The sequence below is a fragment of the Oryx dammah genome, unplaced genomic scaffold (genome assembly GCF_014754425.2).
Source record: "Oryx dammah isolate SB20612 unplaced genomic scaffold, SCBI_Odam_1.1 HiC_scaffold_18, whole genome shotgun sequence".
Lineage (NCBI taxonomy): Eukaryota > Metazoa > Chordata > Mammalia > Artiodactyla > Bovidae > Oryx > Oryx dammah.
This window is the reverse complement of record NW_024070202.1, coordinates 93081359-93107138: the sequence shown is the minus strand read 5'-3', so window position 1 is coordinate 93107138 and position 25780 is coordinate 93081359. Positions and strand designations below refer to the sequence as shown.

The 25780-nt window shown below is 57.3% G+C and overlaps 3 protein-coding genes across 6 annotated transcripts in view; all 3 read right to left on the bottom strand.

The window, feature by feature from the left end:
• Window positions 1-6069: 6069 nt before the first annotated feature.
• Window positions 6070-8429, bottom strand: ATP6V1FNB (ATP6V1F neighbor). Its single transcript, XM_040259601.1, has 2 exons — window positions 8009-8429; window positions 6070-6179 (listed from the first exon to the last, which is right to left on the bottom strand). Exons 1-2 carry the CDS (start codon window positions 8427-8429, stop codon window positions 6070-6072), a joined length of 531 nt encoding a protein of 176 aa, XP_040115535.1.
• Window positions 8430-8959: 530 nt separating this feature from the next.
• ATP6V1F (ATPase H+ transporting V1 subunit F) lies at window positions 8960-11724 on the bottom strand. The gene is made up of 2 exons (XM_040259600.1): window positions 11458-11724; window positions 8960-9426 (listed from the first exon to the last, which is right to left on the bottom strand). The coding sequence occupies exons 1-2, from the start codon at window positions 11613-11615 to the stop codon at window positions 9225-9227; spliced, it is 360 nt and encodes a 119-aa protein (XP_040115534.1). The 5' UTR covers window positions 11616-11724; the 3' UTR covers window positions 8960-9224.
• A 2926-nt stretch (window positions 11725-14650) lies between these two features.
• The window catches only part of FLNC (filamin C), a 29112-nt gene continuing 17982 nt past the window's right edge, over window positions 14651-25780 (bottom strand). For 2 of the 4 annotated variants that reach the window (XM_040259595.1, XM_040259596.1), the window contains 24 exons: window positions 25221-25388; window positions 25020-25143; window positions 24321-24477; window positions 24056-24245; window positions 23936-23959; window positions 23568-23815; window positions 23051-23131; window positions 22638-22737; window positions 22203-22343; window positions 21809-21937; window positions 21551-21724; window positions 20545-20706; window positions 20234-20437; window positions 19644-19796; window positions 19433-19555; window positions 19065-19307; window positions 18624-18893; window positions 18389-18526; window positions 18009-18124; window positions 17164-17296; window positions 16899-17075; window positions 16535-16753; window positions 15678-15887; window positions 14651-15563 (listed from right to left, as the gene is read on the bottom strand). In XM_040259595.1, the coding sequence (XP_040115529.1) occupies window positions 15376-15563; window positions 15678-15887; window positions 16535-16753; window positions 16899-17075; window positions 17164-17296; window positions 18009-18124; window positions 18389-18526; window positions 18624-18893; window positions 19065-19307; window positions 19433-19555; window positions 19644-19796; window positions 20234-20437; window positions 20545-20706; window positions 21551-21724; window positions 21809-21937; window positions 22203-22343; window positions 22638-22737; window positions 23051-23131; window positions 23568-23815; window positions 23936-23959; window positions 24056-24245; window positions 24321-24477; window positions 25020-25143; window positions 25221-25388 (3872 nt within the window). In that variant the 3' untranslated portion in view covers window positions 14651-15375. The remainder of the gene's footprint in view (window positions 15564-15677; window positions 15888-16534; window positions 16754-16898; window positions 17076-17163; window positions 17297-18008; window positions 18125-18388; window positions 18527-18623; window positions 18894-19064; window positions 19308-19432; window positions 19556-19643; window positions 19797-20233; window positions 20438-20544; window positions 20707-21550; window positions 21725-21808; window positions 21938-22202; window positions 22344-22637; window positions 22738-23050; window positions 23132-23567; window positions 23816-23935; window positions 23960-24055; window positions 24246-24320; window positions 24478-25019; window positions 25144-25220; window positions 25389-25780) is intronic. The other 2 variants (XM_040259597.1, XM_040259599.1) reach the window with 1 other exon arrangement.

The window sequence follows — 25780 nt, the reverse complement described above, 5'->3', positions numbered from 1 at the left end:
TGCAAGAGGGCCGAGCCTGCCCCTCGGTCCTGGAACTGCCCACCGTGCTGCTGCAGATGGAGCGGAGCCGGCGGGCCCAGGAACAGGTAGGGGCCTGCTGGCCAGGGAGTGCGGCAGAGGGCAGGGCGAGTGCCACTTCACGTCCCGACACCCCACCTTCCTGCAGCTCCTGTGGGATTTGGAGCTGCTGACCGGGGCAGGGCTGGGCCTCTTCTGGCCACCCTGGGCCCAGTTCTGTGGTCTGAGGGCCCAGGTCCAGCACGCACAGAACCAGCACAGCAAACCCCACAGCAGGACAGATGACAACTCTGAGCAGCTGTCAAGTGGGGTGAGCTGGGGCTCAGCTGAGAGATGGGGGGTCAGTAAGACACTGGGGCACTCACAGTGGTCGAAAAGTGGGAGGAACGTGGGCTTTGGAGACAGATTCGGGTTCAAATCTCTGCTCCAATGCTTCCTGTGGACCGGAAGCCTGTTTCCTTCCTTGGCTACAGGATGGGAAAGATAAGAGCTCTTTTCAGAGGGCTGCTAGGAGGCCCATGAACTCATCTGTGTAGAGAGTTTAGCACACTGCTGGACATATAGGACCGTTCTGGCCTGTTACTGTTCCATAATAAACTGTCCTAGTCCAATCAACTGCATGGTGACTCCACGCCTTTAGCCATGGCTGCAGTGAGAGAGGAAAGCAGGGCTGATGGGCCCAGAAGACAGAGGCACTGATGCCCAGGGTGCCCCTGAGATGGGACTCCAAGTAGCCCCAGCTCTGGGTCCCTCCCTCCAGGGCTGGTGGCCCTCCCCTGGCCCACCACCCAGCTGCATGAGGCCCTTTGGGCAGGTTAGTAGCTGTAGCAGGAGTAGGTGTTAGTCATGACTACTGAGGAAGTGTCCAGCAAACATTTTTGGCCAGGGCTGCAGTCTCATCTGAAGGTTGGAGTGGGTAGGAGGGATCCGTCTCCAATCTCCTTGACTTGGAAGGAAAGGGGAGGGGTCACACAAGGGCACAGAAGCCAGGAGATCGATCCCTGGGGGCTGTTTTAGAGGCTCCCTACCACACTGGGGGATTATGCCCTGTGGGCTGGGGCACCCCCCAATCCTTCCAGAATTCCAGGCTGTGCCCACTGCACCAGACTGAGGACTCCCTGAGCCAGAACCATCAGCTTCTGGAGGGGTAAGTCTCCCATGGAATTCCATCCACTCCATGTTGCCACATAAAGTGATCAAACCCAGGACCCTTTGCCCTGTTGCCCTCCAGAGCCCTGCCCAGCAACCCCTCCTCATGCCCCTAGCTCCTCCTGAGGCTTTTACTCAGTTAAAACCACATGGTAGCCCCACAGTCTCTGGAAAGGATAACCTCAAGTTCCAGCTCCCAGCAGCCAGTGGTGGGTGCAGAGGAGGGGGAGGGGAGGCTGCCATGGACTGAGTTTGGGTGATGGGGTGGGAAAATTCCTGCAGCCTGCTGTGGGTGGGGAGTCCTATGCCCCCCGACACACACATACACAGCAGAATGCAGAAGCAAGAAGTATGCCTAAGGCAGTCCTTGCACCCCTGCAGGTGGCGGGCAGCGGACCCACCATCAGCCCCGGATCTGAGCGAAGCCAGCCTGGATGCAGACCCAAGGCAGGAGAGCCCTGGCTTGCCTGCAGAAGGGCCCACATCTGGTACTTTGAGAGGAGGGGTTGGCAGCCAGAAGAACAGAAGCCCCTGGGTTAAATTCAGTGAAATGGATGCTGTGAGCTTAGGTTGCCGGAAATCCATCACCCCAGGTCCCAGGATTCTGGTTCATCCTTACCCATTCTTCCTCTCATACCTTTCTGTGGGGATGCTGGGGCAACCAGGGACAAAAAGTTTTCTTTTTTTTTAAATAATTCTATTTGTATATGTATGTTTGGTGCGCTGGGTCTTCCTTGCCGCACAGGTTTTTCTCTAGTTGCAGCAAGCAGAGGTTACTCTCTAGCCGTGGTTCAGGCTTCTCACTGCAGAGGCTTCTCTTGTTTCAGAGCACAGGCTTCAGTGGTTGCAGCACTTGAGCTCCGTACTTGCTGCTCCCAGGCCCGAGAGCACAGACTCAGTAGTGGTGGCGCACAGGCTTGGTTGCTCCACCGCCTCTGTGATCGTCCCAGTTCAGGGATTGAACCCGCGTCTCCTGCCTTGGCAGGAGGATTCTTTACCACTGAGCCACCTGGGAAGCCCCACGTTTTATTTTCTATGCCAACTCCACCTGATTGGTGCCAGCCATCTCAGGCACTGTGTCCAGGAGGATCCTGAAGCTAAGCTGGGGCTCAGAGGAGAGAGCGCTGGGAATGGCTGTCTGTCCTCCCTGTCCTCCAGCGGGGATGGAATGGAATGGCAGCTCCAAGCTGCCACCCTCATGCCAGGCACTGGGGAGATACAGGGCACAAAAGAGACTTCGCCAGTCACTTGTCCTCATCTCTGAGGAGATTGCAGCCTAGTGAGAGAGTGTGACAATAAGCAGGTGATCAGAATTCATCAGGATGTATGCTGTGAACCCTGGGCCTGTTCATTTCAATGAAACAGGCTCTCAAATGATTGGTTGAATAATAAGCCTAGCAAAGTCACAGGCTTTTTAATTGTGACATCGTGTATGGGCAAGAGGAGGAAAGTACAAATGATTATTTTCTGATTGACAGAAATTTTACAAGTATATTATCTCTTGGGACTACATCGGCGGAAGATATCTATTACAGCATTATAACCAGTGAAATAAATGATCCAGTAAGACAACAGATCAGAATTACAGAGGGATGGGGTTGGAGGTTATTTTCACAGTTCATGGCAATAATTTCTGAAGGCTTGGGACTCTTACCAGATGTCTTTGTTCAAAACTCTTCCAAAGACAGATTTGTTTTCACAGAGAACATTCCCATTTGGTTACTGTTATGAATATTCACACATCCATGTTGCATAAAGATGGCATTTCTTGTGAGAGTTCTCAATTTAAGACCTTATGAAATCAGGTTCTTTTAAGCGGTTTTTTATGAATGCAAAACGATGCTCCTTCCTTCACAGCTGCAAAGGAGCAGTGACATTTCATCTCTTTTTTTAGATTCCTTTTGTTAATTATAAAGACTTGCAGTTTTTAGACTAGCCTCTGGCCTAAAATTCCACTTCTTGAATTTCATCTGATTTTGCCTTCCAGAAACTAAGAAAGAGCTAAAGAGGATTATCCTTAACAGAAAAGCAGGCACCTATTGTGGGGCTGGACAGGACTTTGTGTCTTTGACACAAGAACAAAGTAGGGGTGTCCTTAAGAGGGACTGGTAACCCTGGCAGACTGTCCCTTCCTGCTCCTGGGCTGCCTCTGGCAGTTTTGAGGAAGACGGTATATAGGTTCCTCCGAGGTGGTCCTTGGCCGGGAGGGTGAGGAAGATGGGGGTCAGCTGTTGGCAGGCAAACCTGACAAGCAGACACATAGCAGGCTGTGTAAATAAAGGTGGGATGGTGAGCTGCAAAGGCTGTGAAGTTCCAACGCCAGCCCTCAGGGTACCCTACCACCCCCACTCAGTTCAGTCCCCTCACCTGCTGGGGACTCCCAGGGCTTCTTGGTTCCAGTTCAGGGGTGTGCGTGTGAGGGGCTGGGACATGAGCAGACATCTGTTTTTCTCCTTCAGGTTGCTTCCAAGAGCTGAACGTTACCACCTGCAGTAGCCCTGGAGAACCAGGAAACTCAGAATTCAAGGTGAAAGGGTGAAGTTTCCTGGGCAAGACCCCTCGCAGATGGGGGATAGCAGAGGTGGGGTCTGCCTGGGAGGAGACTGCTGGGGTAGGAAGCCCACAGCCAGGTGGAAGAAGGGGCCATTGTTAAAGCACCATTTAAACTATGTAACATGGGTTTGGGGCTTCCCAGGCTATAGTCCATGAGGTTGCAGAATCAGAATGACTGAGTGACTAAACACAGCACAACCTAACATGGGCTTTACAAATTCAGGAGTCAGGGCAGGGGCCTAATGGAAGTAAGGCCCACTGGGGCCCTGGGGTCTCCAGGCTCCCCTGGGAGAAGTGGCCCTGGAGGAAGGATTCCCTCACAAACCTGGGACAAAGTGTTCTTCCTTCCTAGGACCTGGCCCAGAGGCCAGAGGGGAGCCAAGCAGAGCCCACGCCTCAGAGGCCCCATCAACTATCATCTGGAAGCCTACAGGAGAAAAAGCTGGCTCAGGGAGCCCCAGGGCCCCCAGGCCTCCCCTCCCCAGGCCTGCCAGAACCCCAAGATCCCCTGGAGGGGCTGGGCTGGAGCCTGGGCCAGGAGAGAGCAGAACAGAAGAAACTGCTAAGGACTGAGATTCCTCACAGTCAGAGAGAGGGGGACCCTCAGGGTCAGGGTAAGAGAGAGAAGACAAACCAGGGTCCGAGCGGGGCCGCCACTCAGGCTCTGATGGAAGAGGTCTCTCAAGGTCAAAGATGGGAGGGCCTCCAGGGTGAGCTCAGAGGGGCGCCTCAGGGTCAAAGCGAAAGTTGCCTCAAATGCGGGAGAAAGGAGGCCCTCCCCGAGCCGAGTGCAGATTCTCCCCGGGGTTCGGGAGAGAAGATCCTCCAGTCTTCCGAGGGCGGAGACTGTATCCTACCAGCCTGGGAAGCGGCTCGGGGAGAGGGGCCCCGGGAGAAAGGTGGCTCCCCGGAGGACTTCTGCAGGTCCCTAGGGGAACGGATGCGGCAGCCTGGGGGAAGGGAGGGACCGGGGCCCCGGGGAAGTACCACCCAGCTGATGCAGGTTAAGACCGATGGCCTGAGAGGAGGCAGCGCACCGGCCCTGGGAGCGCAGGGGCCCCTCCGGGAAGGGTTGCGGGCTCCGCTTCCGCTCGCTGGGCCCCCGACCCGGCCACTGCTCCCAGGCCCAGGAGCGGTGATGCTAGCGGCCCCATGCACTGGGGGCTCCGGGCAGCGGGAGTGCCCCGCTGCTCTCCCAGGGCACCTGGGCCCGCTGCGCGATCCGCACTCGCTTCAGGGCCCAGGAGGAAGCTCTGGCCCCGCAGAGCAGGAGCTGGGCGGCTCCACGGGGCTTCCGGGCGCCTTCGGGAGACCGAGGGGTGCTGCGGAGGCCCCCAGAACCTCGAAGACCGCCTGGGCCGAGCCCCCGAGCAGAGACCGGGCGTCGGCGGGCGTGAGCGCCGCGCAGCAGGCGTCGGCTCTGCAGCGGCTGCTGGAGCTGAACCGCGAGGCCAGGCGGCGGCGGCAGCGGGACCGCGAGCAGCAGCGGCTCCGGGTGCGAGGCCGGGCCAGGCGGGCGGGGCCCCGAGGAGCGGCCGCTGGGCCGCTGACAGTCGCCTCCTGCAGGTCCTGGAGCGCCTCCGCATCTCCAGGAACCGCCACTGCCGGGTGCACCCCCTGGAACCCCCACCGAGCCCAGTTCAGCTCCCACCACAGGCAAGACCCCCAGGAGAAAGCGGTGGGGCCAAAACGACCCTGCCGGGGCGGGGGCGGGTGGCCGTGCTGGGCGCGACCTGGATCGCTTTGACTGGCGTCTGTCCCGCACTTGGGATAACACCTGCAGAGCGGGCCGACCCGGGTGCTGCCCTCTGCTGGCCGCTTCGAGCTCCGGGGGCGGGAGGCACGGGCGGGCGCTCAGCGTTCCGTCCCGCCCCAGGAGGACGCCGCAGGGCGACGACGCGCCCTGCGGGAACAGCTGGAGCAAACGCACCGGGAAAGGACCGGGCGGCTGCGAGCCCTCGGGGCCAGGTGAGGGGACGGGCGGGGAGGCTTGTGGAGTGGTGGCGGTCACTTTTTCCTGACATCTGGAATGAAAGTCCACTCTTCCCCAGGAACACCGAGAACTTCCAGCAGCTACTATGGCCCCCCGGCGCCGCGGAACCTGACGAGCATTGCTCACCCTTCCGAGGCCCCTCTAAGTCTCTGATGAATCCTCAAGGAGATGATTAAAGAGACGGGGGTTTAAGGGAAAAGCAAGAGGGCAACCGGCAGGTCAGAGGGAGTTTCAGAAAGGCCCAGAACGCAGCCTCAGCGCCTGGGAGAGCCAGACACAGACATACATGCAGTTTCACCCCACCAGGAGGTGTGTTATTTCTTCTTCCCTCCCTAAGCCCTCTGCGCTGCTCAAGGTCAGAGGGCCAAATCCCGGGGATCCAGTAGCGCGAAGGCCCCATTCTTGCGGAAGAAAGAATCAGTGCGGCACATCTTGCAGGAGACCAGTTCTTGCTTCACTGGGGGGCCTGGGAAAAGATGTCAGAGGCCAGGAGTGGGTTCCTGGGAAAAGAACCGGCAGAGCACAGGAGCCCTGTCTGCATAGCCCTAGCAGTCTGCCTGTGTTGTATCCACTTTGTAAGTGTGCAGAAATAAAAAGAAATGCTTCTGAGAAGCGGGAGTTACCTGGAAACAGGGAGCTGGATGGCTGCCCACCCGGATCAGCAGTGATGGCCAAATGCCAGTCAGCTGTGTGCCAGGACCTCCCCCAGCCTCAGAATCCTCCACAGAGGTGGGTGGTGGGACTCCCAGCTGTGCTTGCTACAGGGACAGACAGAGCTGGACTTCTCTGGGGCAGACAGGGCTTCTTTCTACCTTCTGCTTTCATTTGGAAATTGTTCCCTTTCCTCTCTCTAAAGGGAGAGGAAATCCTGGGGCAAATCCCCCTTGGGCCCTGGGGGGATTTTTTGTTAAGGCCAAATTTCAACTGTTTATCCTCAGTCATCCACCTTTTCTGTGCCGGAACTGGAGAAAACACCTGACTGAGTAGTCTCACTTGAAATTCATGATCACAGACAGCAAAGGAAGTCTCATCAGGCAGCAAACGCACGACACTCCCTGGCATATTCTCTGTCCCACACCTGACTCTTCAGCTCAAACTACACCATTGCCTTCGCTCCTCTCCCACCTAGCTGACGACCATGAGTCAATCCAGACGGACAGCCGCCTTGCCAATACCATGTCCTTACATATCACTGTGTTCCCCCTCCACCCCGCACCTTCTCCCTGCGTGATCCAGCCTCTGGAGCAACCTGGGTGAGTCCACCCACTCTCAAGGCTTTAAAGAGCACCTATATTCTGATAACCCCCAAAACTGTGTCTTCAGCTCTGACCTCACTCCAGAGGGCCAAATCACCGACACCTCCAGCACAACATAGCCAACGCTGACCTTCACACCCCCCAGCACTCTCCCTACCCCCAGTCTCCCCTGCTGTAGCTGCTTTAGTCAAACACCTGCGTGTTGCCATTGCATTCTCTCCTTCTGTCATTCAAACCACCAGTAACTTCCATTGAGTCTTCCTCCAAATCACATCCGGAATAGATTTCAGCTCAACTGCTAATGGAGAAGGCAATGGCACCCCACTCCAATACTCTTGCCTGGAAAATCCCATGGACAGAGGAGCCTGGTGGGCTGCAGTCCATGGGGTCTCGAAGAGTTGGACACAACTGAGCAACTTCACTTTCACTTTTCACTTTCATGCATTGGAGAAGGAAATGGCAACCCACTCCAGAGTTCTTGCCTGGAGAATCCCAGGGGCAGGGGAGCCTGGTGGCCTGCCATCTATGGGGTCGCACAGAGTCGGACACGACTGAAGTGATTTAGCATCAGCAACTGCTAATCACTCTAGCCCAAGCCACTGTCATTTCTTGCCAGGATAACTCAACCATCTGCCAGAGTTTTTGTTTTTACCCCTGAAAAGGCCACTGCCTACAGAATAGGGTAGTTTTTTTTTTTTAAGTAAATCAGTATCATTCACCTGCTTAAAACTCGCTGTGGCTTCCCCTTAAACTTAGAATAAAACCCAGGCCCTCCCCCTCGTCAGTTAGCTCACTCAGCCTTTAGGTCCTGAGAGAGGCCTTTCCTGACAATCCATCCTAAAGCGGCACACGCCCTTGCTTCCTTGCCCATCACGCCATTTCATTCTGGAACTTGGCCCTCTCTTGCTCTTATGTTTCTCCACTAGAATGAACGCCCCCAAAAGGTGTGTCCACATGTCTAGTGCCAAGAGCGCTGCCTGGCTCGTGGCAGGTTCTCTGTGTCTGTGAGGTGGATAATTTCCAGGAGGTTGGGGCTCACCTAGCTGCCAGCCATATGTGAAGTTGGTGGTGATGGGGAAGAGGTAGCGTTTCTCTGGCATGTCCAGTTTTCGGGTGCTGAGGTAGCGGTAGCGGCCCTGGAAGTCGTGGGAGATGCCTTCGTACAGCAGGGCCCGGGTGGCAGGCGGGACTGGGTACATTTCTGACTGAATAGGAGCCTCCAGGGTGGGGCTGGAGGCCCTGGAAGGAACTGCTTTGGGGGCAGGCGGGGGTGAGAGTGGGGCTTTGGGGGGCAGGGTTGGCAGCTTGAGCGGCAGGCGGGCTGCAGCCCTGGCCTTCTGCTTGGCCTTCACCAGGGACCCGTACTTGTGGTGCCACTCGCAGCGCAGCATCTTCTCCCTCAGGTATTCCTCCTTCCAGAAGTTCTGCCGCACCGTGTCCATGCTGAGTTGCCGAGACATGGTGGCAGAGGAAGGAGCAGGCACGGGGTGCCTGCCACCAAGGGGTGAGCACAGCAAGCAGAGTCCCTCTGACAGCAGGTGGCTGCCCAGGGACAGTCACTCGGCAACCGTGCCTCACCTCACACAGGGCCATGCCCTCAGCATACTTCACCTGCCTTGCTTGCTGAGGCAGCCTCAGGCCAGGGCCCACTGGCTTAGAGCCTTGACCCCCAAACCTCTTGCCAGACTCAAGCCAAGTATTTCTGGCTTCCAGGTTTGCTGTGGTTCCTGCTTCCATCCCTTGAGATTCCAATCCCTCCTAGCCATTACAGACTCAAGCAGGGGCACCAGGGGTCTAGACGCAAGCCTGCTTCCATTCCTCCCTGCCAGAGCTGGTTACCTTTAATTCAGAAGACCAGGCTGGCCCAATCTTCCTGGTCTAGCTCTTCTGGGCCTGGGTCTTTGGCAAAACCTTTTCCAGCCCTGCCAACCAAATCCCCCCCCAAAGAGTCTCCTTCCACACATGTCCTTTCTAGCACCCAGCCTCAGACTGGAGAGAGGCAAGAACGTTATTTTAATTTAACATCAATAATGACACTGTGTAACAGCACAGGGAAGAGGCAGTGGAGAGAAGACACTCAGGTTTCCTGTACCCCAACCAGCCTTAATTTTAATGGCAGAGCCCCAGCAACCTGGAAGCACCTGGTGCCTCTCAGTGGAATGGGAAGGGGCAGGGAATTGGAACTCAGAGGCTAAGATCTTAGAGATAGGCTGATGGCAAGCCTGGGGAGAGGCCGCGAGGCGGAGGGGAGTCCTCTAGCGCAGGTCTTCAGCCGTGAACATGCCCCTGGCCCTGCGCAGGATGGAGTCCTTGGCAGCATCATATGGGTGCTCCTTGGATGGGATCTCCAGTACAGCCGGAATGGAGCGCTGGTGGGCGTCAAGGGCATGCCGCACCATCTCTGCGATGTACTGGTTGATAAGGATGATGCCGATGTCATCCCGGTTTAGAAACTGCCTGGAGGGAGAAATGAGAAGGGAGTCCAGGGCTGCCCACTCTGAGTTGGTGGCTGGGCCACAGACGGAATGAGCTTAATCCAGAGAGCACAGTGGACAAGAGAAAAGGGTGCTGCACTAAACTCTCCACTTTGTTTAGAGTCAATTTCATTCAAAAGCTACGGGCATGGCTTCTACCCCACCCTCACCCCCGCCACCTGGAAGACTCCCAAATGATCTGCTAATGAACATGAGGGTGCGTGCTTGGTGTGTTCCTTACGCTACCTTCAGGTAAGAATGGGAGAGGACAAGACTATATATGCCAGTCTCTTTGTACCTGCATAAAGAAAAAAGCAGAAAGATATGGAAAAAAAATACATGGTGAAGGAAGGAAGTAATGAAGTAGAAGAGGTCAGGGGTTGAGAGTGTGACTTCTCAATGTGTAGATCTTTTAAATATTAATTTGTAAACCACATGAACATGTTAACTTTAGAAAAGGAAACATTAAATTTCTAAACACACACACAAAAATTTTTTGACCACACCATGTGGCATGTGGGATCTTAGCATCCCAACCAGGGATCGAATCTGTGCCCTCTAAGAAACAGAGTCTTAACCACTGGACCGCCAGGGAAGTCCCCATAAAAAATTTTAAGCGGGGAAGGCACTGCGGTTCAGACCACTCATGGTCTATGCTGATGATGTCAGGGGGTGGATCAGAGGGGAAGTTTGGCCTGAGCCAGGAACACAGCATAGGAAGAGGAAAAGCAGTAACGAAGGGATCATACTTTCCACACAGAAGGAACCTGGCACTGGGCTCTTACTTTCTTGTGATCACCCACACATTCATTAATTTATTAACTCACTAAAAACTATTTACTATTAAAAAATAAAAACTATTTACAGAGTAGTTACTCTTTACCAGACACTAAGGCAGGTTCGATTTGATGATTTCAGAGGTCCCTTTTGGTTGGAAACTTGAAAAGATCCTGATGTCAAATTTGTCCTTCTCTCATGACAACTTGAGTCACTTTACCAGACTGCTTAGAGATCAGCCTCCTGGATCAGGGCTGATCATACCCCAGGCAACAGGAACCAGTCTCAGCCAGCAGCTTAGGGCTGGACTGTTTAGGGGAAAACAGGCGGGAGAGGTTTGTTCCTGGCACTTGGCATAGGGGCTCCAGAGAAGGGGTGTGGGAAAGAACAGGGGGCTGGTGCTCTCAACTCTAGTCACCAGGTCACCTCCTGGATTAAAGGACATGCCTGCACCCACAGCTTGAAGTTACTGCTTTTAACCCAGGACAGGAAATGAAGACTTGAAGCGCAAGGTATCAGTAGAAGGTAGACAGTCCTGATATTCTGTCTGCTGAGCTCAGGACAATGGGAAATTCCAAAGCAGACTAAGAGCTGAAGGAGCAGAGAGTGGCCCTGGCTTAAGAAAGGCAGAAAAGGTGAGACTGGGTTCAAATCTTTGCTCCATCTTTTTCCGAATTGTATGACTTTAGTGTGTGCCTGTAACCTCTCTGAACTTTAGTTTTCTTACCAGTAAATGGGAATAACCCCTACTTTACATGATGATTGTGAGCTTCTAAGGGAGATGAAAACACTTGAAAGCCCGAGCCCACTGCCCAGGTGTTCACTGAGTGAGTGGCTCCTTTCGGAGACAACTCACAAGACTCCAGCGCTTGCAATGACCAGGGCCTGCTCTACCGGTGAACCGGGAGCTGAGAGTGGCCCTCTCCAGGCCTGGGCACTCTGTAAGCTCAGCTCTGGCGGGCCAGGTTGGACCAAAGGGCGGTACCCGTCTGTCATGAGCTGTTCCCCTTCTTTCCTGACACACGATCATGTGAGGGGGGCCTTTGTGGACTGGTCCCACCGAGCCCCCAAAGGGAACTTGGGCCGCAGTGGCCTCCTCTCCAATCGGTGGACCGACTTCCTCGACCCTCGAGGACGGGGTCTGACACGTCAACCAGTGCCGCCCCCCGCCCCCTCCCCTCCCCGCGCTCCCACCAGGCAGCAGAGGGTCCAGTTCAGGCCTCGCGGGCTACCTTACCGGAAAGTGTCTTCGATCTCATTGATGGTAGTATCCTTCTCCACCACCAGGAAATTAGGGTGGCGGTTCTTGTTAAGCTCCCCTATGCCGCCCAGCAGGAAGCCAGTCACAGTGTCCTCGTCTCCGATCACCGCAATTAGCTTCCCCCTCCCCGCCATTCTCACAGACGAGCCGAGATCCTCAGCGACGGCCCGGTATCACCGAAGCCCCGCCTTCGCAGCGCACCGCCTTTTCGGCCGCACCCCCACGCTTTAGACATGCGCACTTGTACCACTCCGCCTCCTGGAGCATGCGCATTAAGACCAGAAGCGCCTGACTCAAAATACGCCTGCGCCATAATGGGAGCCCCGAACCCGGGGACTACGATTCCCAGAAGTCCGCGCGGCACAGTCGAATCGCTCAGGTGAGTTCGCTGGTTCTTTGGCCAGGTGAGGCAACTGCTGTTTGACGTCTGGACGCCGAAGGAGAGACGGTGTCTGTTCTCCAGGGTAAGGTCCGAGTCTTTACCGTGTATGTATGTAACTATGGCACGTAGTTAACAACTAGTACATATCTGCTCAATTAATAAAAGGATAGATAAGTTAATGATGATACTCTTTAGTGAGTAGCGTGTCAATTGCTAAAATGTGAAACGTACATGGAAGCACCCATCAGGTGTAACTAACCCATGGGGGAGAGGGGGCGCGCGAAGAAGGTCGCTAGCTGGATGAGGCTAGTAGCGATGAGGACAAGAGGGTGTTGTTAGGAAGAGAAACAGCACGTGCGAAGACTTAGGGACTAGAGAGAACTAGTGCCTTCAAGGAAAGAAAAAGAATTTGGAAGTTATCCTGAGGACAGAGTTATTCTGAAGCCACTGAAGGATTTTAAGCAAGAGAATGATACGGCCAACTTCATGTATTAGCGATAGGTTGAGACCTGTGCTGTGTGAGGAGGCAGGACTGAAGGAAGAGAAACCGTTATGAGAAGAGATGATGATGGGCAGAACCCAGGGAGTGGGAATGGGGAATGGGAGAGTCTGGTGGAGCCAAGAAATATTTAGAGACAGAGAGAATAGAATTGGTGTTAGATATGTTTGGGGAAATAGACAAGGTGACTTCCAGGTTTCTGGCCTGTGCAGCTAGATGGACGGGAGTCACATTCCTGAGAGAGTGAACTCTGAGATGAACATGTTGAAGGAGAAAGGTCCACTCGCTCCCCCTCCCTTCTAACAAACAGGTGTCCTGGCATCTGGCGTTTGATCTGCGGGTTGAGAGCACTTGAGCCATCCGGATGGTCTGGTGGTTACATGTGTGATAGGCTCAGGATTTTAACCTAAGTGGTATGAATCTCGCCCTTGCTACTTAGAGGTATGATTTGGGACTCATCACCAAAATTCTCAGGACCTTGATCTCTTCAGGCAATAATGTGCCCATCTCACAGAGGTGTTAGGATTAAGTGAGGTAGAGTCCTTACATGCTTAGCATCCGAGGCCATGCTACCACTGAGAGAGAGCAGCGGGACTGGATATCCACAAACACATCCCCTCACAGGTGGAGAGCAGCAGAAGGAGGAGGAGGCCGGCAACCTGGCAGGAACATGCTCCCATCTTGGGGTGAGGTGAGAGGGGAGGCATAGAGTGAGGAAGGATGTGTGTAGAAGCACCTGGCTCGGTGGCTGGCACAGGGCTGGCCCTTAATGGCCATGAATGGCTGGGAATTTGAGAAGGGATCTCGCCTTCAAGGGTCTGTCAGGTGAGGGAGGGAGCTGTGAGAGCACCCCATTCATCACACACACCTTCATTCATCCAGCCTTTATCAACTGTGGCCGTGGAGAGGCTGAGGACATGAGATGGATAAAATAGTTTCTGTCCTCAGGGAACTCTCTCGGGACTGAGGGGAGAGTAAAAATATCACAGGGAGGGGGATGGACTTACAGAAAGAGAGGCCCTGGAGGGGTCTTGAGGGGGAACAGAAAGACAAGAGGAGCCAGGAGGCAGACATCCTTTGAGTGAAGAGGTGGGGGATGGGCGTATTTGGAGCCAGGCCACGTGTGTTCGGTTTTCTCTGGTCAACCCACCGCTATGTGCCGGATGTCTGGAATGAGTCTAAAGCTGGGGGATCAGTTGAGTGAAGCTGCCTTCCCCTGCTCTGGCTACTCAGTTGCTCATTTACTTGTTGGTCACACCTGTCTGTATTGGACCTCCTAGGTCAGGGAGCGCAGTCTGGTGGGGCAGGCCCGCCCTCAAGTTCACTGTTACAGATGAGGATAGTCGTAATAAATGCAGCCAGAGATGTGCCCCAGGGCAGCATGAGAGCTGGGGGGTAGGTCTGGAAGGATAGGGAGGGGTTCAGGAAAGCTTCCTGTTGGCCAGGAAGGTGAGGAGGGTGGAGAGGCAAGGATGTTCCGGGGCAGAGGCCCAAACTGCAGTTCGTGGGTCTGGGAATCTAGAAGTTGTGAAGAGGGTAGGAGGTGGAGGGTGTGGTGAGAAAGGGTACACTGCCAGCGTGGCGGGAGGTTTCAATGACTGGGTAGGGAGGCTTTGGGGGCCTTGTTAGGACACATAGACTAGTCTGGAGAGAAGGGAACCACAGAAAGGCCTTGGACCAGAGAGGGCCACAGTCCTATAATGTGACCACCCTACTCTGGCTGCAGTGTGGTGAGCTAGAAGGAGCTGTTGGTGGATCAGGAAGGAGGGACCAGTTCAGGAGGGAAGCCCTAAGCAAAGTTGGGCTGGAGGGACAGAGGAGACCCAGCTTTGACCCAGGACCTAGCTGGAGTGACAGGTTCCTGGGTTTGTTTGTGGTTCTGCCTGCTGGTTGAGGAGCATTCCTGCATGAGCCAGGGTGACTGTTTTTTAAGGTCCTGATTTTGAGAACATCCTTGAGATCAGGCTGAACAGAAACTGGCCTCCCAGTGGTCCCCGGGGCAATCTTCTACAACACAGTGTCCCCCTCCCTCTCCCACTCCCAGCTTTCCAGGAATCTGAGGACCAAGCCCACATCCCTGACATGCCCTCCTTTCTTTGGAGCATTCTGTCAACATTTCAGACCTTCCCAAATAGATGGCCCAGAGGGGTGCCTCTCTGCCCCAGGCCCTTCCCCTGGACCTGACTCGGTCCTCCAGGGGACAGGCAGCCAGCCTCTGCCTCCCAAGGCCTGGTTGAGGGTCAACAGCCAGAGCTGGCCAGCCAAGGAGAGTGCATACACACAAGGAACAACCACGCCTCTGCGACAGGCCGCACTTTATTTGGAGTTTTCTGCCTAAACGGCTCCCAGCTGAGCCGCATGACATGTGCAAAAGCCCCCCAGAAAGCTGGGCCTCGCAGTGTGTAAAAAAGGCCCCCCCATGGGGCAGAGCTGTGCAATTATTAAAAAAAAAAACAGAGAGAAATCAGTCCCCCAGGAAGCCTGGCTGGGGTCTCAGTCGCCCGGGGCCAGGACATGTGCGCAGCTGCCGCTAGGTACACTTTCTCTTCTGACTGTGCTTCATTTTCCAAGTCGTAACGCTCTGGGGTTGTGGCCACCAGAGGGGCTGGATGCAGTCCTCAGTGGCTAGGAGGCCTGGCTGGCAGTGCGATTTCAGGGTGACCTCTCTCACACATGCAGACACCCCCAAACACGTGCTCCTCCACTGGCCTCAGCCCACCAGAAAACACAGGGCTTCCCTGGCCCCCAAACCCCCAGTTCACCCTCAGGTCACATCTGAGGCGAGGGACACTGCCCTGAAACAGACAAGGCCCTCCAGCCAGAGGGCCTGGCAGCGAGGGGGCAGTGCCACTCCATCCACACCCCAGGGCAGGTGTTTGTGGTGTCTGATTCTGCGAGCGTGTATCTGGGTGTGGCCCATTTGTGTGTGTGTCTGTGTGTGTGTGTGTGTCTGTGTCTGTGAGTGTGTTTGGCCAGAGGTGGGGGCCGAGGCTGGGGGAGGCACTTCTGGGATTCAGGGCACATTGACTTTGAAGGGGCTTCCGGGGACACTTTCGTCACCCCACTTGACGATGAGGATGTAGTCCCCTTTTTCCTTGACGGTGTAGGTGACGTTGTACACCCGGTTCCCCATGTGCTTCACGTACACCTCCTCACAGGGGGTCTTGGGCCCATGCACGCCCACCATCATCATATTGGTGCCTGGAGAGAGAGGCAGCGAGGGACAGGCTCACCCCCAGCCCTTGGCCCCATGTTCACGCACACTTGCCCACCCTGGGAGACTGCCCTCTCTCTCCCGCTCCGCCCCCTGCCTGCCTGCTTTGCTGCAGTCCACGGTGAAGGAGTTCTTCTGGCCCACAAAGGCCTGGGACAGTCCGGGGCCCCGCGTTACCACCTTGCTGGCATCTGAGGAGAACTTGGGGATGGAGCTGTAGCTGGAACCCCGGCTTGAGGACGACTTGGTCACAGTCTCCACCAGAACCGTGGATGTTTCATGAAGGCTGTGGCCTCCAGAGAGCCGGGGACCTGAGGGGCAGGGTGGGGTGGTCACGAGCCGGGTCAGAGGTCTGCTCTCCCCGAGGCAGTAGGCCCCGGGTGGCGGCCCTGACAGCCCATGACCCCTTCCTCAGCTGCAGCATCCTGGGAGCAGCAGCCCGTCTCACACAGAGCTCTCAGGCAGGCTCATCACCAGGTCTGGGGCCTCCATGGCTCTGTCCACCCACCTCCAATCCTTCTGGGCTTTGTCTGGGACCCCAAGTCACACAGTAGGTAGAGCCCTGCTTTAAAAAGGAACAAGTATCCAACCAATCCTTCACACAGCTTCCAGAAGGAAAATCAGGTAAATGTCTGCTGAGCTCTGTATTCTTGGAAGCCAGAAACGGGGATGCCAGGAGGGCAGAGTTAAGTGAAAACTTGGGGAGCCACCGCAGGGAAAAGATTAGTCAAGGGATGGACAGTAGAGAGGGATTTGATTTTTTTAAAATGATGTACATGAGTCCACACATAGAAGGTGGAGAATGGCACGTTGTGTAAAGCCAGGCCCACTTTATTCCTGGTAACCTGAAACACTGATGTTTGGGGCCAACTCTGACCCGGATGTGAATAGCCACTGGAGCCAGCCCAGGATAGGCTTCCAGCCCAGGGTGGGACCTCACCCCACCCAGGACGCTCACCTGTGACTTTAGCCTTGAAGGGGCTGCCCACGATGTGCTGGGGGCCACCATACTTGATGGCAATGAGGTAGTTGCCAGGAGCCATGGGAGTGTAAGTGACCACGTGACCCTCAGGACACTCCCGACAGTCCAGCTGCACCTTGGACGGGCCGTCGATGGTGACAGACAAGGCCCCTGAGCCTGCATTCAGGGTGTTGACGATGAACTCTGACGACACACCTGGGGACCAGAGGTAGCAAGGATGTAGGCAAGAAGGGCTTGGGGCCCAGAGCTGGGATGGGCCCAGGCTCCCCGGAGCAGACTTCTGCCAGGACTTGGGGCTCATCGGCACTGTCCCACCCTCTCCCCAGCCCCAGGCACTCACCTGTAGTGCCTCCCTCGAGCCCAGGACCATAGGCCGACACCAAGCCTGGGTCCCCAGCCTGGCTCTGCTCCCCAACTCGGATCTTGAAGGGACTGCCAGGGATATGGGCACCGTTGAACTTGACGTCGATGGAGTGGACGCCATTCTCATGGGGGATGAAACGGATGGTGTGCTTGTCTGTGGGGGCAGAGGTTGGTGGATGAGCTTTAGTCTTTTCCCTTCCCTTTCCAGAAGGTCCTAGCCTGGCAGGGACAGGCAAGCTCACCACTGTCCAGCTCGGAGACGTAGCACTCCTCCACTGCACCTGAGGGCGTGTGCACCCTAGCGTCGATCACGCCCCGTGCGCCGTTCAGCTGCACCGCAAAGGACGCTGGCTGGTTCACCTTGAGCCCGGTCTCCTGCAGACACCACAGAGGGTGCTCAGACTCCTGGGAGGGCCTGGAGGGCTCATGTCTGCAGCCTAGCACTAATATCCCTTCCTGCCCAGCCTGGAGGCTCCCTCCTCCCACCCCCAGCTGCCCCCTGCTGCCAGGCCCAGCTCAGGGAGGCTCTGAACAAGGCTGCGACGGGAGGCAGAGGCTGGGTCTTTGGCCTTGGCAACCACCTGCTATGGGGTGGGGCCACCTGGCTGTGCCGGGCATGGTCAGGGACCAGAGATGATGTGCCCTGTCCTGGCTGGGGAGGTAAGACCCGGATACTGTAAAGCCAGCCTGATAGAGAACCTAGTGATGGGACAGCATTGTGTGGACTGCGAGAACTCAGTAGCTGGGATGAGAAAGAGGCATGTGGGCTGGACTGCCCTGGGGGCACTTGATGGAGAAGGTGGGACTGATGGGGAGGCTTGAGGTGGGGGCAGGTCATGAAGATGAGCCCAGTTCTAGGATGGGGAAGTGGGAAGAGGGACACAGTGGCACCTGAGGCTTCTAAGACTACCCCAAGGGGCAGCTAGTATAGCTAGAGCCCCCTGTTGTCCAAACACTGGGAGAGAGGGGCCATCTGTCTAGACCTTCCAAGGTCATTGCTAAGTCCCTGGTCACATGGGCCTGCCATCCTCTACTCCTGCCCATCTCTCAGGGTGGCAGGAGTGCCTCATCCCCCCCGGGCACACACCTGGAGGCTGGTGACAGTGAGACGGCGAGCATCATCTGAGAGGGAGGCCACGGGTACCACGAAAGGGCTGTCTGGGATGTGCTCGTCGTTGAACTTGATGGAGACCTCGTAGTCACCTGGGGAGAGAAGACCGGTAAGCACAAGCTCTAGAACGGGGGGCAGCAGCAGGGGAAACGACCCCACCCTGATCTCAGCCCCGGACAAGCTCCTAGGTCAAGCTCAGCTCTGGAGACACATGTTCCTGGGAGTGTAGGGTGGAGGGAAATGGGGCAGAGAAACTGAAGCGGCTCAGGTGAAGGGTTGGCTTGGGAGCCCTATCTCCTGCCAGGCCGAGCAGAAGCCTGGTCTAGAAAGTCAGGCAGGCCCAGCAAGATGCCCACCTGGCTCCTGGACAACATAGGAGACCCCACATGAGCCATCCTTGCGATCCTCAAATGCAATTTCTGCCTTGCTGGGACCCTCCACGGCAATTGATAGGCCCCCGGCACCTGCTTCTCGGGTCCAGATGCTGAACTCAGCTAGAGACAGAGACGGGACGGGGCAGCTCTCAGCACCGTCGCCCACCCTGCTGGCTGTCCTGCCCCCATCCCCCATCCCGGGCACCCGCCCCCTTACCTGGCACGCCAGCCACCCCTCGCTCCAGCCCCGTGCCTCCAGCCCGCACCTTGTGGGCACCGCCTTCACCCAGCGGCCCCACGGTGAACTGAAAGGGGCTGCCTGGCACATGCTGGCCGCGGTACTTGACAGTGACCGTGTGGGGCCCCATCTCCTGGGGCACAAAGCGGACGCTGTACGCGCTGTCCTCCCCCTCCACGATCTCGGCGGCTTCTGTCTTGCCCGACGGGCTGGTCACCTGTGCAGTCATGTCCTGAGAGCTGGCCTCACCTGCAGGGGGTGGGGAGTGTCAGGGCGACACCGGGGCTGCCCCAGGCCCTCGCCCTTCCCTTCCTCCTTCAGTAAACAGCCCCTCCTCTGCTCAGACCAGCAGCCTCCCCATGCTGTCCAAGGGACAGAAGGCCCACCTCCCTGTGAAGAGCCCAGCCCGGTCCTGCTCACCCTCCTGCTGCCGGGTGATGCTGCCAAAAGAGCCCAGGCGCTCCCGGCCCAGGAAGTCCCCGAAGACGGCAGGGAAGGGGTCTCCGCCAACCTGGGTGGACTCCTCCACCCGCACCTCGCGCTTGGTCTCCCCGCCCCGCGTCTTGCTGATCTCCGTGCGCTCTGTGCGGGTGTATGTGTGGCTGCTGCGGGTGAAGGTGCGTGTCAGGCGCTCCTGGGCGGACACCATCTGGAACCAGTTCCCTGTGGGACACGTGGAGCCGGCGGAGGGGAGGGAGGTGAGAAATTAGCCATAAGGACAGAGGCCCCGGGGACAGGCTCTGGGCCCTCCCCACAGCCCCGCCCCACCAGGCTCTTCTGGCACCCACCTGGGATCTTGAGGTTGAGGTCACAGGTGCTGCCAATGGTGGCGATGGACGGCGCCTGCCTGCGCCGGGTGATGCTTTCCTTCATGCGACCCTCGCCGGTGACCTTCACTGTGAAGGGGCTTCCTGTAGGGACAAGAAAGAGCGGGTCAGCCACCTCAGGTCACTCGTCTCCAGCCTCCTGGCCCGTCCCGGCCACAGCCCAGAGCCTTACCAGGCACGTGCTTGTCAGCGAACTTGATGTTGATGATATAGGTGCCGGGTTCGGTGGGGCAGTAGGTAACTTTGCACGTGCCATCCTCCATGTCCTCACAGTTGATGTCCACCTTGCTAGGGCCTTCAATACTCAGCCCCAGGCCCCCATAACCTAGTGAGAGGCAAGGGACACGTCTCCCTCAGTCCCCACTGCCATCTGCTCTCCCCTCCCCAAACCGCAGGCTCCGCCCAGAACAGACACCCAAGGGGCACCGTAACCACTAAGGAAAGATGGCTCAGTAGAAGAAGGAGGGGTGAGCCAGGCAGTGACCCAGAGGGTCAGGGATAGGTAGTCTGGAAATTTCTCTAAGGCAGGTTTTGGTGAGCGAAGGAGAGACAAATTCAGGATGGCTGAGCTTTCTCTTAGACACAGGAGAAGTGACAGGGGGACATTTACTCTTCCCAGGTGGGCCCCAGAATGGGAATCTCAGCAGAGACTGGGCCAGGAAGTTCAGGAGGGGAGGTTATGGTCCGGGGCTCTGGGAAGGAAAGGACTGGTCCCCACTTGAGGCACCAGCTGCAGTGAGGGGTCTCCGGGGCAAGAAGCACCTGCATTACGAGTGTCCACAATGAACTCCGCCACCTGGAACGTGTGTCCTTCGGACAGGCCCTTGCCCCAGACCCGCACCTTGCTAGCATCCCCAATCTCAGACGGTCCCACCAGGATCTTGAAGGGGCTGTTGGTGACATGCTTGCCGCTCTTGCGCACGCTCACCACATGCTCCCCAACTTCTTTGGGGGTGAAGGAGATGCCTGTTGTGGGGGAGGTCAGGCATGAATGGAGCTCTGGGCCTGGCAGTAGTGCTTTCCCAGCTCCCCCACCTTTCTCCCCTGGGCCCTTCCCATGGCACCACGCTCACCAATGTGCCGGTTGGGCAGACGCTTCAGCAGACAGGGCTCCTCGTTGCCCGAGGGGGCACGGATGCTGGCGGTCAGCTGGCTCAGGTCACTCTCAGTGATCTTCAGGGACACATCCGTGGAGGTGCCCACGTTCAGCTGTGACGTCCTCATTGAGTCATCACCTAGGGGAGAGTTGGCATGTCAGGCGGGGTGACTCCAGGCAGGCCCTTCCCTTGGGATCAGGAGACCCCCTAGATTCAACAGAGCCTTTGCCTGCCCTCCTCAACCCCCAAAGCAGGCACAGAGAGACCGGGAAGAGCACAGTCTCCATGCACATGTTAGGGGCCCAAGATTAGGGATGAGTCAGCACCCCAGTCCTGAATGGGTTAAACCCCTGATTTATATAAGTTTAAATTCCGAGTCAGGTAATTTGGTAGAACCAAAAAAGAAAACAGACTAAACCACACACAGCCCAGATCCCTTACCTGCTGTGTGCTGCCCCTCCGGGCCTACTGGTTTCCTCATCTATCATCAACATCCTGACTTAAAAGACTGCGAGAGTGTGTTTTCAAAGGGTGGCTGAGTGTTTCTCACTTGCTGTAGAGAACAGCATACTCCTTCAGTTCAGTTCAGTTCAGTCGCTCAGTCGTGTCCGACTCTTTGCGACCCCATGAATTGCAGCACGCCAGGCCTCCCTGTCCATCACCATCTCCCGGAGTTCACCCAGACTCATGTCCATCAAGTCCGTGATGCCATCCACCCATCCCATCCTCAGTCATCCCCTTCTCCTACTGCCCCCAATCCCTCCCAGCATCAGAGTCTTTTCCAATGAGTCAACTCTTCGCATGAGGTGGCCAAAGTACTGGAGTTTCAGCTTCAGCATCATTCCCTCCAAAGAAATCCTACACATATCCAAAAATGACCTCTTCTACCTCGAGGGCACCCTACCCTAAACACCCCAGAGACTTGAACATGCTGGGCTTGCACAGCCATCGTGTGCTGGGGTGAACCCACGTGTCCCCCCACCTGTGATCTTGGCTGTGAAGGGGCTCCCGGGGATGTGCTTGTCGTCGAAGCGCACGATGATGCTGTAGTCTCCCGGCGCCGTGGGGAGGTAGGACACGGTGCAGGTGCCATCCTTGTTGTCCTTGCAGGTGATCTCCGCCTTGGACGGGCCCTCCACGGCCAGGGACAGGCCCCCTGTGGGTGGACGCGGGGGCGGTCAGAGGTCCTCACCCCTGCTCTGGCTGCCTGCCCCCAGCCCCTGCCGGCAGCTCCCCTCACCTTCCCCGGCATCCTTGGTGACAATGGTGAAGGTGGCCGGCTTGTTGACCATGCCGTGGCTCAGGCCTGGTCCGTAGGCGCTGACGTGGCGGCTGTTGATGGCGTCCACATAGAACTGCAGGGGGCTCCCTGGGGGTGGTGTGGGAAAGGGGGCTGGGTCAGCAGTGAGCACAGGGCTGCCTGAGCCCCCCTCGGACCCCCACACCTTCCCTCAGCCTCCCCGCCAGGCCCTGCATCTGTGCCGACGGGGCCTCCCACCAGGACACCAGCCTTCCTGGGGCCTCACACGTGTCTGCACAGAGCACATGCTAAATGGTTATGAGTGAAAGAAGGCCGAGGAGGAGGAAGTCACTGCGGCTCCCCTCAGCCCGGCCTAGCCCGGCCCCCGACTCACCGGGGATGTGGTTGCCGTCATACTTGATCCCCATCTGGTGCAGGCCCTTCTCGGTGGGCGCGTACCTCACTGTGATGGTGCCGTCCTTGTTGTCAGTGATGTTGGGCCGGGCGGTCTTCCCAGAGGGCATCCGCACCTCCCCTGCCAGGCAGACACGGGTATGTGTGGGACCCCAGTTTCTCCCAGCTCCATCCCTTGCTGTCCCAGGCTCCCCACCGCCAGGTACCAGGAGACAGCCAGGAGGCCTCAGGATGAATCCTGACCTGGGAGAGAGAAGGCTGGAGTCTCGAGTTCCAGCTCTGCTCAGCTTGCTGTGTGACCCTGAGGAGCTTACTTCCCCACTCTGGGCCCCAGCTTTCATCTCTTAAGGAGGAGCTGGGCCTGGATATATGTCCTCCCTTGGTGCCATCCTGCCACAGGGCCCTGGGGCAGTACCTGTGAGTTCCCCTTTCTGCACAGTGAAGGGGATGACCAGGTTGAAGGGTCTCAGCATGGACTCCATGGGTTCCGCAGGCACCACCGGCTCCTCTGTGGCCTGTGGCGGGGGAGAGGGAACAGTCACTTGGCTGGGAAAGGTCTGGGGAACTTGGCCCGAGCCATGACTGAAGTCAGAGAAGGTGAGGAAAGAGCAAGATGGTTAACGGTGAAACCAGAGGGCAGGAGAGGCGCATCAGCTGCAAGAGAAGAGGTGCCGTGCCCAGCTCCGGGCTCCGTCTGCCCCGCCTGACTTCCCGCCTGCTCCCCATGATGGCCCCCAAACCATGCCCCGGCCCTGGCCGCTGAGGAAGAGAAGAGATGAGAGAAGAGGAGGCGGGGGTCGAGTGTGGCCCAGGTGGGAGGGGCAGTACCCAGTGTGTGGGGTAGGCGCTGGGCCGGCGCAGCTGCGGCACATCCGGGGGCTCCTCCACGCGGGGCATGGCCTCACACGCCTGGGAGGCAAGGCATGGGAGAGCACGGGCTGTGACAGGCCAGCCCCACCAGCCCGGGTGATCGCAGGCTGGCCCAGGAACCTGATATCCCGGGCTGCCCCCAGGGCAGGTTGGCTGTCTCGGGTGCTTTACTCTCCCCAGGGCTTCCCTGTCCTGCAGGGCCACCTGAGGAGATGGACAGGGACAGTGGGCCTGGGGGTCAGAAGGAAGACGGCAGGTTCTACCAGAGAGCTGCCTGATGCCCAGACGGGCCAGAGGCAGGGCTGCACGCCTCCTGGGTTGGGAGGCTGCGGGAAAGCACAGGCTCCACCCTGGAGCACTCTGGGCCCAGGATCCATCAGACGTAGGGACGGGTTCTGGGCTTCCTTGCTCCCACTAAGAGGGCCTGGCCCCCCTCCCCTGCCACCCCCAGCTCTGCTACAGCCACTGAACTTACCAGCACGTGGAAGGGGCTGTTGGGGATGTGCTCGCCTCCGAAGCGAATGGTGATGACGTACTTGCCGGGCTCAGGCGCTGTGTAGTAGATGTCGAAGGTACCGTCGTGGTTCTCGACCACGTCCACGTCGAGCTCCGCCCCGTCGGGTGTGGACACCGTGCACGTCACCTTCCCCTTGCCTGCTGCCTTGGCATCCACCGTGATCACCGTCTCCTCCCCAATCTGGATGCGAGGGCCCAGGCAGGCACCTGCAGCACAGGAGTGCCCGGTCAGAGGTCCGTGGGACCTGTGCCCACTCCCCCCGCTCAGTTCCCAGCTGCCCCCATCACCTCAGCCCACAGCAAAAAGAGAAGAAAAAGGACACTCACCCAGGCCGTGACCTCCAATGGACACTGGAAATAGAGAAAAGCATAAGCCGCAGTGTTAAGGATGAGCTGGGGTAGGGGTGGGGGTGTGTAGGGAGGGGAGGGGCAGGGGTGGGGGCCCACCTGTGACCAAGCACTTGCTGGCGTCCCCAGTGGGCAGGGCATGGATGCGGAAGGGTGAGTAGGGGATCTCATCGCCGCCATACTTGATGGTGATGGTGTACCGGCCACTCATGTCCGGGAGGTAGGACACGGTGTATGTGCCATCCCCGTTGTCTCGGATGTTGGCCTTCTTGGGCTTACCCTCAGGGTCCTGGGGGAGAAGCAGCGGTTAAGGCCTGCCTGTGCCTAGACCCTGACCTGAGAGGTGGGCAGCACAAAGACTCACCAGGATCTGGACAGTGAGCAAGCCCTCCCCAGCATCCCGGGCATCGATGGTGAACTCCACAGGCAGGCTGGCTGGGATGCCAGAGGCATTGAGGCCGGGGCCACTGGCCCGCACCTTGCTGGCATCGTGGGCTGGAAGCACCTTGATCTTGAAGGGGCTTGAGAGGCAGAAGGGATAGACAGTTAGCTGAGATTCAGGGGGAGAGGGAATCCCATCTCATTTTGGGCCTGGAGTACCCCCGACATTCATGAGCAGGGGAGAGGAGTCCTGGCAGGGAGGAGGGATCAGGTCACAGCCTGAGTCTTAGGGGAGGGTCACAAAGGTGTGCCCCTGACAAAGCCTGAACATTTCTCTGTTCTCCAGGAAGATGCTTCAGATGGTTTAAAGAGGAGGCTGCAGGAGGCTGCCCTGTCACACCTGTTTGTAGCTACATGGTGCCTTTTCCCAAGGTGCTGATTTTATAGCTAACTAGGGGGACAGCCCAGCCAGAGGAGAGCCCCTGGGGCTGTGCCACCTTCAGGGTGGAGAAGAAGATGGGCAGGGGACTCTGAAGAAGAGTGGGATGGTGCAGCAGAGAGCAGATGAGGCGTAGACAAGTAGGGGAGTGTTTCCAGGGCCCTGGAGTGGCCCCACAGCTGTGGCCCTGGTGGGAGCTCCCCAGAACCCAGCAGAGCACAGAAGCCCCAGGCTGGGCCTCACCTGCGTGGCACCTCCTGGTCGGCGTACTTGACGGCTACTGTGTAGGGCCCGTCCGTGGCTGGGGTGTAGTGGACAGTGTGGGTGCCATCCCCATTATCACGCACCTCCACAGGCTCAGCCACACCTGGGCAAAGGGAATAGTCAGCAAAGCCTCCGAGCACCCTTTCCGTCTCCTTCCACCCGGCCCCAGACACTCCATACCTGTGGGGCCCAGCACAGCCACCTGCAGGGGGGCCCGGCCAGCTTGGCTGCAGTCCACTGTGAAGGTCTGGGGTACCCGGGCCCTGACGCCGGCTCCCAGCCCTGGGCCCGAGCACTTCACCTTTCCGGGGTCCACCACGTCCTTCACTGGCACCCGGAATGGACTCCCTGCAAGGAACACGCACATCAGCCCCAGCCCACCTGCCCCAGAAGGTCTCCTCGACTCAGAGGACCCAGAAAGCGAGGCCTCCCCTGCCTTTGAAATGCCCCGGGGATACCAGACCAAATGTGCAAACACTTAGAAACTTGCTAAGAAAATGTAACAAGGAGAAATAAACTCAGCTACAGAATACATACTCCAATAAAAATTAGTGAAAGTAAAATTAAAAAACAAAAACCAAAAACTTGGCTACAGGCTGAAGCAGGGTGAATCCACTTATTTAGGCCACATGCCTGAAAGAAGGCCCTCCTAAATTAATAAACTGCTAAAAGAACTATTTGTAAAAGAAAATGAATTTTTTCCAGAGTGAAATTAGATAAGTGGGGCGGGCAGAGCCCCA

Coding starts and splice junctions, on each gene's coding strand:
- ATP6V1F (XM_040259600.1), bottom strand. CDS start 11,615: ATGGCGGGGAGGGGGAAGCTAATTGCGGTGATCGGAGACGAGGACACT. Junction 9,427..11,457: donor GAGATCGAAGACACTTTCCG/GTAAGGTAGCCC, acceptor TTCTCCCTCCAG/GCAGTTTCTAAACCGGGATG.
- ATP6V1FNB (XM_040259601.1), bottom strand. CDS start 8,429: ATGTCTCGGCAACTCAGCATGGACACGGTGCGGCAGAACTTCTGGAAG. Junction 6,180..8,008: donor CACATATGGCTGGCAGCTAG/GTGAGCCCCAAC, acceptor ATCTTTTCCCAG/GCCCCCCAGTGAAGCAAGAA.